The 13,714-nt window shown below is 40.5% G+C and overlaps 1 protein-coding gene across 3 annotated transcripts in view; it reads right to left on the bottom strand.

Annotated features, from left to right (window-relative positions):
• The window catches only part of TTC7B (tetratricopeptide repeat domain 7B), a 99,737-nt gene that overhangs the window by 48,033 nt on the left and 37,990 nt on the right, over positions 1-13,714 (bottom strand). For all 3 annotated transcript variants that reach the window (XM_081859546.1, XM_081859547.1, XM_081859548.1), the window contains exons 7-11: positions 12,301-12,473; positions 8,121-8,184; positions 6,867-7,004; positions 2,951-3,034; positions 1,906-2,010 (exon numbers count right to left, since the gene is read on the bottom strand). In XM_081859546.1, the coding sequence (XP_081715672.1) occupies positions 1,906-2,010; positions 2,951-3,034; positions 6,867-7,004; positions 8,121-8,184; positions 12,301-12,473 (564 nt within the window). The remainder of the gene's footprint in view (positions 1-1,905; positions 2,011-2,950; positions 3,035-6,866; positions 7,005-8,120; positions 8,185-12,300; positions 12,474-13,714) is intronic.

The raw sequence follows: 13,714 nt of genomic DNA, 5'->3' as shown, positions 1-13,714 counted from the left end.
GATTGTCCGGAGCTTTGGGCTTGGCTGTCACCAATATGCTGATGACACTCAGCTCTATCTGCTGATGGATGACCACACCGACTCAGCCCCGAACACACTGACCAGATGCTTGGAAGCTGTGGCTGGATGGTTTTGTGGGAGCCAATTGAAACTAAATCCTTCGAAGACAGAGGTCCTATGGCTGGGTCGGGATGGCATGGGGATGAGGGACCAACTCCCTTCTCTTGCGGGGGCCCAATTAGTGCCATTGCCTTCCGTTAAGAGTTTGGGTGTAATCCTTGACGCCTCCCTTTCCATGGAGGCGCAGGTTACAGCAACAGCCAAGGCGACATTTTTCCACCTTTGCCGCATCAAGCAGTCGGTCCCTTACCTTTCCCGCCCCGCCCTGGCCACAGTGATCCATGTGATGGTCACCTCGAGGCTTGACTACTGTAATTCGCTCTACACGGGGCTGCCCTTGAAGCTGTCCCAGAAACTCCAGCGGGTGCAGAATGCTGCAGCGAGGCTCCTCACGGGGTCTCTGCCATGGGAGCATATTCACCCAGTGCTTTTCTAGCTGCACTGGTTCCCAGTGGAGTACAGGGTCAGATTTAAGGTGCTGGTTTTGACCTTTAAAGCCCTTCACGGCCTGGGACCCTCGTACCTACAGGACCACCTCTCCCGGTATGCCCCACAGAGAGCCTCAAGGTCCATAAATAGCAACACCCTAGTGGTCCCGGGCCCTAAGGAAGTTAGATCAGCTTCAACCAGAGCCAGGGCCATTTCAACACTGGCTCTGGCCTGGTGGAACGCTCTGTCTCATGAGACCAGGGCCCTGCAGGATCTGATTTCTTTCTGCAGGGCCTGTAAGACAGAGTTGTTCCCCCTGGCCTTTGGCTTGGAGCCAATTTGATTCCCTCCCCCTCTTTCTTTTTTCTTTTCCTTTCTCCTCCTGCGATGAGGCTACATTTTAATATTTTAATGTTTCAATATTTCAATATTTTGATGTTGTATTTTAATATTGTTTTTAAGTTGTATTCATTCAACTTATTTTTATTATTGCTTGTTAGCCACCCTGAGCCCGGCCTTGGCTGGGGAGGGCGGGGTATAAATAATTTATTATTATTATTATTATTATTATTATTATTATTATCCACCTTAAAGCGGAGGAGGGTCAGAGTATGCATCATGTAAAAGTGGCCTTTAAGAAAGAAAATCTAGCTGACTATAAACAGAGGGATGGGGTCCTACCTTGTGAACAATAAACCAACTATGAAACAATTTTGAAAACTGCTACTTTTTGGAGATTATTCTCATATGTTTGGTTAACTGTGGATGATCTGTAACAGTGTGCTTGGTGTGGAATACATTTTTTTTAACTGATACATTTTTATTAATCTTTTGAGCAATCACATGAATTTTTAAAGAATCACCACCTTTGCCCGGGCAACACAGAATGATAGGGTTATCTAATCCAACCAACATGCTGCTTCCCAACTTACACACCCCAGTTCTTGAGAGTATTCATTTATCCCAAAGAGTCGCACATGCACCATAATTGCAAGTCAATTTACAGCTTTTATCAACGTATATATTTTAGCATTCTCCAATGCTACCTGCAATTACCAACCCTTTTCCAATCTGAACTAAGTTTACCCATCTCTAGAAATTAGCTGGACACTCAACTAAGGGTACTCAAAAATTCTAAAATTATCGTGGCAGTGTTTGGGGATCTCAACACTCTTTTGAAAGTATATTCTTTTCAATCTGATATATTATTTGAATTTTGATATTTTGACCTGGCAGAAGGAATCACATTTCCGTTGAATATAAATCATGCTGGATCAAAAGCAAAGCGATGGCATGTGTGCATATTTCTTTAAATACCCATTTTTCTTGACTCAAGAGAACTAATAAACAACTTACCCAATGAAGGGATCCCATACATAATTTGGCAGCAAGAAGTGGGATTGTGGCATCATCCGGTTTCAACCGTATACACTCTTTCAAGACCTTCACAGCTCGAGCAGACTGTACAAAAACATGTCTCGGGATAAGACAACCAGGGTAGCGGAATATAGTAAGAATTTTGCATTTTGCCATTTAAGCCCCTTCCAAGCTGTAACAAAAGAATTCTAAACAAATTTCAAATAAAAGGCATTAGTTTAATTCCATGATAGGATCAATACCCACAAATCTGATTGTGGGTATCTTTTTTTTTTAGAGAATGGAACAGGTATTGTCTCCTGTGCAACACAGCCAGGCTATCAAACATGGTGGGATCCAGGCTACATGTCTAATTTCCAAGCTGCAGACAAGCCAGGAAGTTGTATTTAAGAGATGGAGGAACACTGCCACACTGGATTAAAATAAAATAGTCTGGTATTTTATTTAATTTTATTTAATATTATTTAATAATATTACCAAATATTAGCAAGAACTACCACAAAATACCTCCCCTTTATGGCTGTTTTTTTCAGCACAATTTATGTTCCATTTCTCTCCCATTTATGAGTGAAGAGGCTGCTCTAAAGAAAAGGGAATTTCTATCCATCTAGTTATCAACCTTTTTTCTCAATTAAAAGAAAACAGGGAAGAATTTCTGAATAACACATTGGACAGAGACAGTGACTGAAGAAAACACATCTCCTGCAGGGATTAATTTTAGTAGATTATTGCTAAAAAGTTTCAAGTCACTTGAAATAAAAAAAAAATTGAATTCAACCTCTTTCAGCAGTATGCTAAGCTAAACAGTGAGCATATGAAAGTGTTTGCCATACTGAAATTATATTCAGTCTTGCACAAAGTCAGTAAACGTGACTTAAAGTTCTTTGGTGTTAAATGGAGTTAAAGCTCCAATCCTGCACCCAAGTACAACCCCCTAAAACACCACTGATTTAGCATGTGCAGGATTGCAGCCCACATTATAAGCAGCAGACCTCAATAAAACAAAATCTGCAAAGAGACCTACTTTTCCTGCTGCCATTAAGGACAGTGCGAACTGATACCAAAGATGGAATTCTTCAAACGCAAATTTCATTGCTCTTTCCAAGCACTAAAACAAGAAGAAACAACACCCAGTTTCAGTTAAAGTGATAGCGTGCATCTTTCCAGCAGTAGCCTGGAAATAAATAAAAAATTATAAGGCACTCGGCTTTTTGCAAGTGCTATACAAACGAGCAACAATTAAATAAACCTTTCAATAAAATAAAATTGCAATAAAAGTAATATTGCAGAATGCAAAAAACTAAGGACTACTTTTACATTTTTATGACTCATGAAGTACACATCGCTGCATTAACCCAAAGAAGGCAAATTTATTACAATTGTAACTTGGGATTTTCTTTTTTTAATACGTTTTCGGCTAACCTATTTTTTTTCTCCACAGCACAATATGAACCCATCTCTCAGGTCTCCTTCCACAAGGTATTGGGCTTTCTTCACACACCAAAGAAATAACTTAATAACTTCAAGCCATGGCTTAATATTCTGGCTTGTTTGTAAACCGTTAGCCATAGGTTTCTAGGATTGCACATAACGGTTCACCCACTTGTGTGCTGGAAGGAACAAAGCAGAAGGGTATCTTCATGTGGATGCACATAAGCCATGAAGGAAGTTTTGTGCATGGCCAGATCACTGCCTTTTCTTTCTATGGGTTCTACTTTCTCAGTGCACAGAGATGAAATCTTAGCCAATCGCTAAAAATGGAAAGCGTAATGCTGGTGGTCAACAAAAGAGGTTTAAAGACTGTCTCAAGGTAAATCTAAAAAAATGTAGTATAAACACTGACAACTGGGAAACACTGGCCTGTGAGCGCTCCAGTTGGAGAACAGCCTTTACCAAAGGTGTCATGGGCTTGGAAGACACTCGAACTCAGGACGCAAGGGAGAAACATGCTAGGAGGAAGGCACGCTTGGCAAATCCACACCGTGATCAACTCCCGCCTGGAAACCAATGTCCCCACTGTGGAAGGACGTGTGGATCCAGAATTGGCCTCCACAGTCACTTACGGACCCATTGTTAAAACTATGTTTATGGAAGATAATCTTACTCAGCCACGAGTGATCGCCAAAGAAGAAAGATGTAAGTCAATGTACAAGAGAGAGAATGTGATGTGTGAGAACGCAATGTGTACAAGAATGGGGTGCTTGTTTCTTCTGGCCCCACCTACTCTGTACATGCGGACCCTAAGCAGTTTCTTCCAAGGGTATTTGGCCCTTAGGGGACAAAGATCATTGGAGATAGAAAATGGATGAGCTGGGCATACTGCAGATCTCTTGCCTGGGGCCCACAAAATATGGAGTGAATCCTGCTTTCTGTTGTTATCACTTTTCTTTTTATTATTACTATTACACTTATTATCCGCTCTTCGCCAGCAGCTCCCAGGAGGGGCTACAACCATTTAAAACAGTAAACAGTAGTACCTTCAGTTACAAACGCTTCAGGTTACAAACGCTTCAGGTTACAAACTCTGCTAACCTGGAAGAGTTACCACAAGTTGAGAACTTTGCCCCGGGATGAGAACGGAAATTGTGCGCCGGCAGCACAGCAGCAGCAAGAGGCCCCATTAGTGAAAGCATGCCTCTAGTTAAGAACAGTTTCAGGTTAAGAACGGACCTCCAGAATGAATTAAGTTTGTAACTAGAGGTACCACTGTAAACCCAAACTTAATTTTCCCAACGGATCGTTCATAGCACTGGAGAGATCCTCTCTCGTGTCTCTTCTTCCCTCCCTCTCTTTTCCCCTTAACTCCTAGCATATTCCTTAAGCCACTTCATAAAAACTCTTCATGCTGAGACTGATGCAGCCGGGGGGCGGGGGGAGCCTCTCTCAAACACTTTAGGTCACAAAGTGCACAGCTTCTGAAATCTCTGATTTATTCCAGTTCAAAAGCTCTACTGATCAAGACAACGGAATCAATAGAACACAGATCAGGAGGACAAAGCACAAGCTGGCTTTATCTGTGTCCGTAAAAAGAGTAAGGTAAAAGGAAAAAGTCAAGGGAAGTGTAACAAGAAAGTTCCAAAGTAGGTTCAAGGTTACAGATACGACCTTTCAAAGCAACAGTGCATGATCCAAATGGGAAAAGTGAGAAATGTAGGTCATCTTTTTGCAAAAAGGAAACCAGCTACTGTAACCATCATGGTGATCTCCTTGGCAAGTATACTCTGAATAATTTCATGCAAAGTTTTGCTTGAGTTGCTCACTTGCTCACAGCTGCACACATCAGTCCAAGTTCTGCATCTACTTGCTGTGAACCATTGATTTGTTTTTAAATGGCAAGATTAAAGTATTTCCCCTCGCAAGTATTTCCCCTATATTGTTTTTCACAATATAGAACTTAAAGTTGAAATATTTGATTCACCAACACTCAGCCATAATAACAACAACAAAAAAAGGCCAAGCTAAAGTAGTGAACTGGGACCATTCAAATTTTCTGACCTGATACGGTCATTTCCCCACATCTTCATCTTCTAGGTAGGCCATTTATTATGTAGTCACAGAGATAAGTTCTAGCATGAGTAACAGTACTATGTTTTTACACAGTTGTTAGTAATAGCATCCCTGATGTGTGTACAGCATACCATTTTCCTCCCTTGCTTTGAGAATTATGGGGTGTTAAATAATTTTAACTTGGTCTATATATATATATATATTTGAATATCTATTCATACACACATACTTAACTTGGCTTTTTAAAGAATAGTTGATAAATTTTAATTTATTTTTAATAAATGCCAATTTAAAAGTTACTTCAAATACCCCAAAACAATGCTATGTCTATTCTGAGGCAAGTCCCCCAGAATTCTGTAAGTATTACTCTCAGGTAAGCTTGTATAGCATTGTAACCTTAGAAAATAACAGGACTCTGCATGTATATGATTTTTTTTTCTCAAAACAAAAAACAAAAACACCCTAAGAATTCATTCGCAATATTGTTTTTATCACAGAATCTAGTTATAAGAAGGCAATGAAAACATCCAAGTTGGTTTTGCCTAATGTGATGGCGACTTTTTCTTCAACCAGGCTTTGAATCACTATGGTGATTCTCATAAAATAAAGGTTGGACATACAATGACTCATTTTGGCAGCAAGGAAACAGAAAAGCCTATCAAGGTAACATGGTTTCAAAATCTCAACTTTCAACTCACATTACTTTTAAAATGTGCAGAAACTTCATTGGGGTATACATGTTGACACTAGCCAGACAGAGAATTCAACTAACAATTTATGGGGAAAGCCAGAATGTAAGATACCTAGGTTCAAAACCATTTAAGCCTTTAAAGATAAAATTCAGCAGTTTGAACTGGGCCTGGAAACAACTCAAAAGCCACTGAAGTTGGCTCAATATTAGTAGTAAATGGTCTTTAAAAACTGGCTTCTGTTAAGCTGTAGCTGCTAAATTTTGCATCAGCAAGCTAGACAAAAGCATTCCTGTTACATACTAAAAAAAAATACTTATCTGTCAGCTCTCTCACCTTATTTGCTATAACATCTTAAAGACAGTCACGAGGTAGGATCACTCAAATACCCAGCTAAGCAAATTGGTACTGAACAAGTAATAAAGTCTCCTAACTATAGAGCAGTGTGAACCTGAATCAAACTGTTTAATTTGCGACAAAGCATGCCAAACAAAAACACTACAATCATCTAGCTGAAGAAATGTGTAGCTGCACTGATTATGAATTACATTCCATTATTTGTGTCCACATTACACCATGACTGCTATCTCTAAGACAGTATTTGTATTATATCCACCAAAGTCAACATTCAGCTGAATGATACACAGATTGCGCCATGCTGAATTGGCAAGTTAACTTTTCATATGCTCTCAACCCAGAATGTCGCCTAGGCCTTGGAGTCATTGGTCAGTTGTCACAGCCTACCTCTGATAACATTTCATATTGACCTCTTCTTCCCAAGGCAATGGTAAGCAAGTCATAGACTACAGACGCACTTTGCAAACTGATGATGCGATCATTTTTATGTTCTGGTATTCTGCTCAGCACAGCATCACGATTAGCCTGGATAGCAAGACCAAAAACGAGAAGAGAGGATCAGTGAAGCAAAACATAAACCCAAGTCCCATGCTTGGGGTTCTCCAAAATGGAATAGCAAATTCAAATTTTCGTTGCTGTGGATGAAGGAACTGCTTTTCTCAAGGGATGCTGCATCACAACTACCATAAATACCTGAGATGCAGAATACCTGAGATGTTTAAAAACATGAAAAGACGCTGAACAACCTCTCTCCACAAGAAGAACAGTACATATGGCATCTGTTTATTCACCTGGTGGATGCATTAAACAATAAAGATGAATTTCTCTAAACATATTCCTCTGTAGGGTTTTAGATATAAATTAGTAGATAATTTACTTTTATAACTGACCAGGGGACAAGATCACCATGTCCTTTACTTTTCAACAAGACTTCACACTCATAGTTGTCTGGCTTTTTAAAAAGACGCTGATGATGGCCAATGGTTTGAGAATAAAAATAAGTGAATCAAGGTAATCAGTCACCAGAGTAGGTTTTCAAAGTGGCCGATAAGGAACACTCTGCTTTTAGAAGCTTAACTACCGTATTTTTTGCTCTATAAGACTCACTTTTTCCCTCCTAAAAAGTAAAGGGAAATGTGTGTGCGTCCGATGGAGCGAATGCAGGCTGTGCAGCTATCCCAGAAGCCAGAACAGCAAGAGGGATTGCTGCTTTCACTGCTCAGCGATCCCTCTTGCTGTTCTGGCTTCTGAGATTTAGAATATTTTTTTTCTTGTTTTCCTCCTCCAAAAACTAGGTGCCTCTTGTGGTCTGGTGCGTCTTATAGAGTGAAAAATACGGTAATCATATATTGCCTTGAAAACACATCTTCATAGATCAACAGTATAATTCCCCTTGAACAAAACTGACATTTCCTTTCAGCCCTGGAACTTCTGGCAGCTCAAAAACATACACAGTTGCAGACACCCACGATGGCAATGCCAGCAGCAGTACAGATCCTACAGAGTGCCTGAAGTATGGTACACCATATGCTCGTCTTCAAAATGGAGTAAATCATGGTGTGAAAAGGTTGACTAAGGTTAATAATGCAACAGCAGGAATGTAAATGAGGGTTCCTTCATAAAGAAAAATGGCTCACTTACCATAGATTCACTAATCAGCAACAGCAAGAGCGCTTCTTCAGTGTTCTCTTGAGGACAGAAAATGCTGTTAAAAATTGAGTATTCATTACCGTAAAAATAAAGTTATTCGAGATTCATTTACATACAATAATTAACTGCTGTGTCACATTTTGTGCTATTAATGATTTACCGAAACATTGTTTATGAAAACCTATTTTGGGTCTCATATCATCAGCAAATCAAATAATGAAAATACAGCTATTTTTAAAAGATGTTTTGAAATTTAACAAAACTGCAGTAATTAGGATCAACAACTAACAGCTCAACCCAATTTGCTATTTTTGACAACTATAAATTGTCACATTGCATTTGTGCTCAAAGGCACCACCTTCATATTTCTGGATTTATAGCAATACACACTCAACAGCCAACACTAAATTTTCTCTCTAGGCTTCTTATATTTGGATCACAATACCTTGCATTTTTAGCAGCTCTCCAAACCCTTAATAGCATTAATTTGCTTAAACCACTTTGCATTATTATATTCTTTCTTAGAAGATCTACAACACCAGTCATTCTTCTGCTTAACTGGGAATATGAAAGGTTGGCAGAAGCAGGGAGAATGCTCCTGAGATAGACAGAACTTTGTGGAATGCCCACTGAAGAAACAATAAACTCAGATTAAATTACATGATGATGTTTCTCCTCTGCCCCACACTACTGAGTTTTTAGAGGTACAAAGTCATTTCCTTTTATTGAGTGACTAAGTGATTTAGGGGAGGGTCCATAACTCAGTGCTTTGCATCACTGGTCCTAGGCATTTGTTAGTCACTGATATCTCCAGCTTAAAAAGATCAAGAAACAGGTGATGGGAAAGACCTCTGTCTAAGGACCACTATATTTCTGGTCCACGTCAATTTTACATGTGTTTATTTCTGTCCATTCTACCTCATTTCTGCATTAATCTGCACATTAAAAAAAAATCTGTATGAAAATTGGTATTGAACTACAGTCATACCTTGGAAGTCTAATGGAATCCGTTCCAGAAGTCCATTCGACTTCCAAAATGTTCGAAAACCAAAATGCGGATTCTGATTAGCTGCATGAAGCTCCTGCAGCCAGTCAGAAGCCGCAGAAGTCCCATTGGACGTTAGGCTTACAAAAGTAGTTCGTAAACAGGAACAGTCGCTTCCAGATTTGCAGCATTCGGGAGCTAAAACATTCGAGAACTAAGCTGTTTGAAAACCAAGGTACGACTGTATCTATTTTTATCTTTATACATATTTTAGCACAACATAATATTTATATATACATCTTATCTCAATGTGCACATTTCTAAATGTATTTTTTTAAATAAAATATGTATAGACCACTATTTCATTAAAAATATCAAAGCAGTTTACAACAAAAAGACACAAAACTATATTTTGAAAAGTTAAAAGCAGACATTAATTAACTATTGTATTCTTAATTGCTTGCATAGGCCTGGTGGAATAGAAGTTTTCAACAGGGGTTTAAAAGTTAAAACAGAAGGCGGCTGCTGAATCTCTATTAGCTGAGTATGCCGCAATCCTGGGACGACGACACAAAAGGCTCTATTTCCTGGTATTATCAAGTGACCAATGACGCTGCTGCAGACGATTTATCCTAAAGTTCATAGCTTTTAACTCATTTTTGTATTGCTATGAAGTGATAACTATATCACAAGATTTAGAGAAGTCCAAAATCAGAAAGGTAATTGTATCCCACCTGCGTATCAGTGCAGGAGGTGCAAACAATTCAAAGTGTTGGTGCTGACCTTTAAAGCCCTAAACGGCCTCAGCCCAGTATACCTGAAGGATCGTCTCCACCCCCATCGTTCAGCCCGGACACTGAGGTCCAGCTCTGATGATCTTCTTGCGGTTCCCTCACTGCAAGGTTACAAGGAACCAGGAAGAGTGCCTTCTCGGTAGTGGCTCCTGCCATGTGGAATGCCTTCCCATCAGATGTCAAGGAAATAAACTATCTGACTTTTAGAAGACATCCGAAGGCAGCCCTGATTAGGGAAGTTTTTTTTAATGTTTGATGTTTTATCGTGTTTTTAATATTCTGTTGGGAGTCGCCCAGAGTGGAAACCCAGCCAGAAGGGTGGGGTAATAATAATAATAATAATAATAATAATAATAATAATAATAATAATAATATCATCTAGATCAATTCACTTGAAAGTGCAGCCCAAAATGGTTTTCCACCACTCCTACTTCTGCCCAAGATCCTGGAGAGATGCTACCTGCCAGAGTAGGCAGTATAAGGCTTCAATGACAAATAGTCCTATCCGGTGTAAGACCTACTTTCTGTACTTCTGTTCTTCTTGCTTTTTCCTCCCTTCCCATAATATTAGCAAAGATCAAGGGATGCAGCTATTTAGGAATCCTCAGAGGTATTAAATATAGAAAACAAACTTCTTTATGTAATAAGGAAAGGAAGACCAGAAGAACATTTCTTCTTCTTCTGGGAATTTACTTTTGTTACGCCTTTAAGGAAATGCTTCACTAATATTCTACTCTATGCATAATTCAGTATATCAAAAAAGTCGGATAAAACAAATTTCATTCCACTTACCAGGTCCAAAGTGCCAAATGATAGCAAATGCAAGTGAGTGCATTTAAACATGCTCAGGGAAATCTTTCAGACCAAAGCTAAGGGAAATGCTTAGAACCAATTTTCCCCTGCAAGTTTCTGCATTTGAAAAATCTCTACCCAGCTCAAAACAACATAAATACAGGTCCAGTCTCTGTACTGTAAGAATAATTTCTGGAATGGCTTTGCAAATTATTCCTGTGAAATATTTTAAAACACACATTTCAATGTTTTCATTATCGCTAATAAGAGACTGGAAGCACTGTCATTTTAATTGCTCTCCCACTGTTCTGAAACAACGCCTAGAAAAATACAGCTACACATCGGCTTTTCTTTTCTTTTTTGAACTTGGACACCTTTTCATAAGCACTGTGGGTGTAACTCATGGGTAGGCAAAGTAAGGCCTGGGGGCCGGATTCGGCCCAATCGCCTTCTAAATCCAGCTCGCGGACAGTCCGGGAATCAGCATGTTTTTAACATGAGTAGAATGTGTCCTTTTATTTAAAATGCATCTCTGGGTTATTTGTGGGGCCTGCCTGGTGTTTTTACATGAATAGAATCTGTGCTTTTATTTAAAATGCATCTCTGGGTTATTTGTGGGGCATAGGAATTCGATCATTTCCCCTCAAAAAAAAATATATTCGGCCCCCACAAGGTTTGAGTAACAGTGGACCGGCCCCCTGCTGAAAAAGTTTGCTGGTCTCTGGTGTAACTCAATGCTGTGCTCTTCCAGTCGTTCCCTCTGCACAAGCCTTTCAGCCTGCCAGACAGAACAACCCCCCTCTCCTTCCCACTGTGTGTTGTTCTGGGATTCTCCCTACCAGAGCCAATCTGGGAGATGGGCGGGGGGGGGGGGAGGGGAGAGATGGGACAGTCCCATTGCGCAAGTGTAAGTCCTTGCACAAGGCTTCCTCTGATGGGGCTAGTTAGGTGAACCCCACCCTGGGAACTTAAATGCTTTATCATTTTAGAAAGCCTCTTACATGCTACTGGAGCAGGTCACAGCACATGAAAATCATCAACAGCATTGCATTACAGCAATAACAATTAGAAATTTTAATATTGCATTGTTTCATTACTTCATGGAACAAAGGCTCACGGCAGGTAAAAATTCTGAAGCTCCAAAAATAGTTCTAAGGTAGGAAAAACTTCTGCATGATGTTCCAAAAAATGGTGGGACCTGCCAAGAAAACACCTCTGAAGATGTTCATGCTATTCTAACTCGACAAGCAGGTGACTGGGAGGCAGGAGAGATTCAAGCTACCACCTTTTGGCAATTTTAAAGAGAGAGAAAGAACAGCCAAGACCATGCCACTGGCTGGAGGACTCCAACTTTTTAAGCTAATTCACTGCAGCCCACTTAAAGCATCTCTCAACAAAACAGGCATAATATCCAAATAGCGTTAACACAAACCAGAAAGTATGGATTTTGTTCTCCACCATTCTTTCACTCATACGCGCACTGGCACAGTTTAAGAGTTGCGTTCCTACATTTTATCATCCCAATTTATATTTCAGCAATACTGTTGCAATTCATAGTAACGGATTAAAAAATAATCATTATCATAAACAAAAAGCTTACTTTTCTCCAGAGTACACCCGTGGTCTTCTGCTAAGCGCATAACTCTTAGTATTTGCACCTTTCCATAGGGGATCATTCAGGGGTGACTCGTGAGGAGGGTCGTCCAGTGGATTCCAATAACTTTGTTCACACATGCCTCGTAGCAAGATTTCAGCTAGCTGCCTTGCTATTGTCTGTCAACAAGGAAAAGTATTTTCCCGGAAGTTAAGGGTGTACAAAAAAAGGGTGTACAAAAAAAAGACTGCAGCAGTAGGGACGTAAGTAGAACTGTGTAAAATTATGCTTATGAACACGAAGCAAAACAAGCAATTGCAACACGTAACTTTGGTACAACAACGGAATGTGCCATCAACATATTGCATTTTGCTCAACGTGTTCTATACCTTCTTACAATAGTACTCAAAGAAGTTAACATAAGATGTCACTGTAATACATATTAGAATGAAACTGGCTAACAAAAACAAAGTTCTCAACAGAATCAACCGAGGTTTAAAAGAGCAGCTGATGAAAGGTAGATCATTCTCTGAGTGTGGATCCTTACACAGCTAAGAGGTCACTCTACATGTGGGTAGAGATGGTGCCAGGTTTGAGGAAGGCCCCAAAGACAGTGCATTCCATCCTCTGGCCACTCCATCCTTTTCCCACTTTACCTTTTTAAACTTTCCCGCGTTTGAGTCAGTAGTGGTGGCCCAGAACATCTCCCTCTATGCCTGGCTAGCTAGCTGGGTGAGCAAAGCTCGCAAGTGAAGCAAAACTGATGGATGGCACATTGTGAAGCGCTGCGTTGACCAGATCCTTGAGGATCCATACGTTTCCTAACTCCCACAGGGGGAGAGCGGCAGCAAGTTCAGCCAATGAGATGTCAGCTTTGGAGTTGTGGGGCTCCTGAGGCCATCTGAGTAGCAAGGGGACAGGCCAAGCCTCCTCATCCCACCCACTTCCTGCTCTCATTTGCCTCACAACCCCAAAGGTGGAATCTCATTGGCTGAGCTCACACCACTTCTGCCATGGGCTCATAAATTTTAAAAATCAAAATGGGAGATATCGAACACCTCTGGGGCATGTCCAGGGCTGCTCAGGAGCTCCTGGGGTGTGGGGGGCCCCAGAGTTGTGCCCAGAAGTCCATCCATAGTAGTCCCACTATCAACAGGCGTAGGACAACCTCAAGATTACAAGAAATACCAACCCCCCCAAAAAAAAACTTAGCAGGAACACTCCCCTCCCGGCAAAAAGCAGGCCACTGAGAATTTACAGAGGCTATGAATGGTTATGCTCCACTTCTAGTTTGGGAGGCACTTGGCTGGATTCAGCTACCCTGTTCCAATAGTGGAAGCCACTGCAAGGACTTCCACTAGCACAACAGCGCTTTCTTCCTCCCCACCTCTCCCCAAATCCTCTTTGGAGGGTCAAGAGA

This window comes from Podarcis erhardii (genome assembly GCF_964252035.2).
Source record: "Podarcis erhardii genome assembly, chromosome: 1".
In the NCBI taxonomy this organism is placed as follows: Eukaryota; Metazoa; Chordata; class Lepidosauria; order Squamata; family Lacertidae; genus Podarcis; species Podarcis erhardii.
The sequence above is the reverse complement of the archived record's forward strand: the minus strand, read 5'-3'. Positions and strand labels throughout refer to the sequence as shown.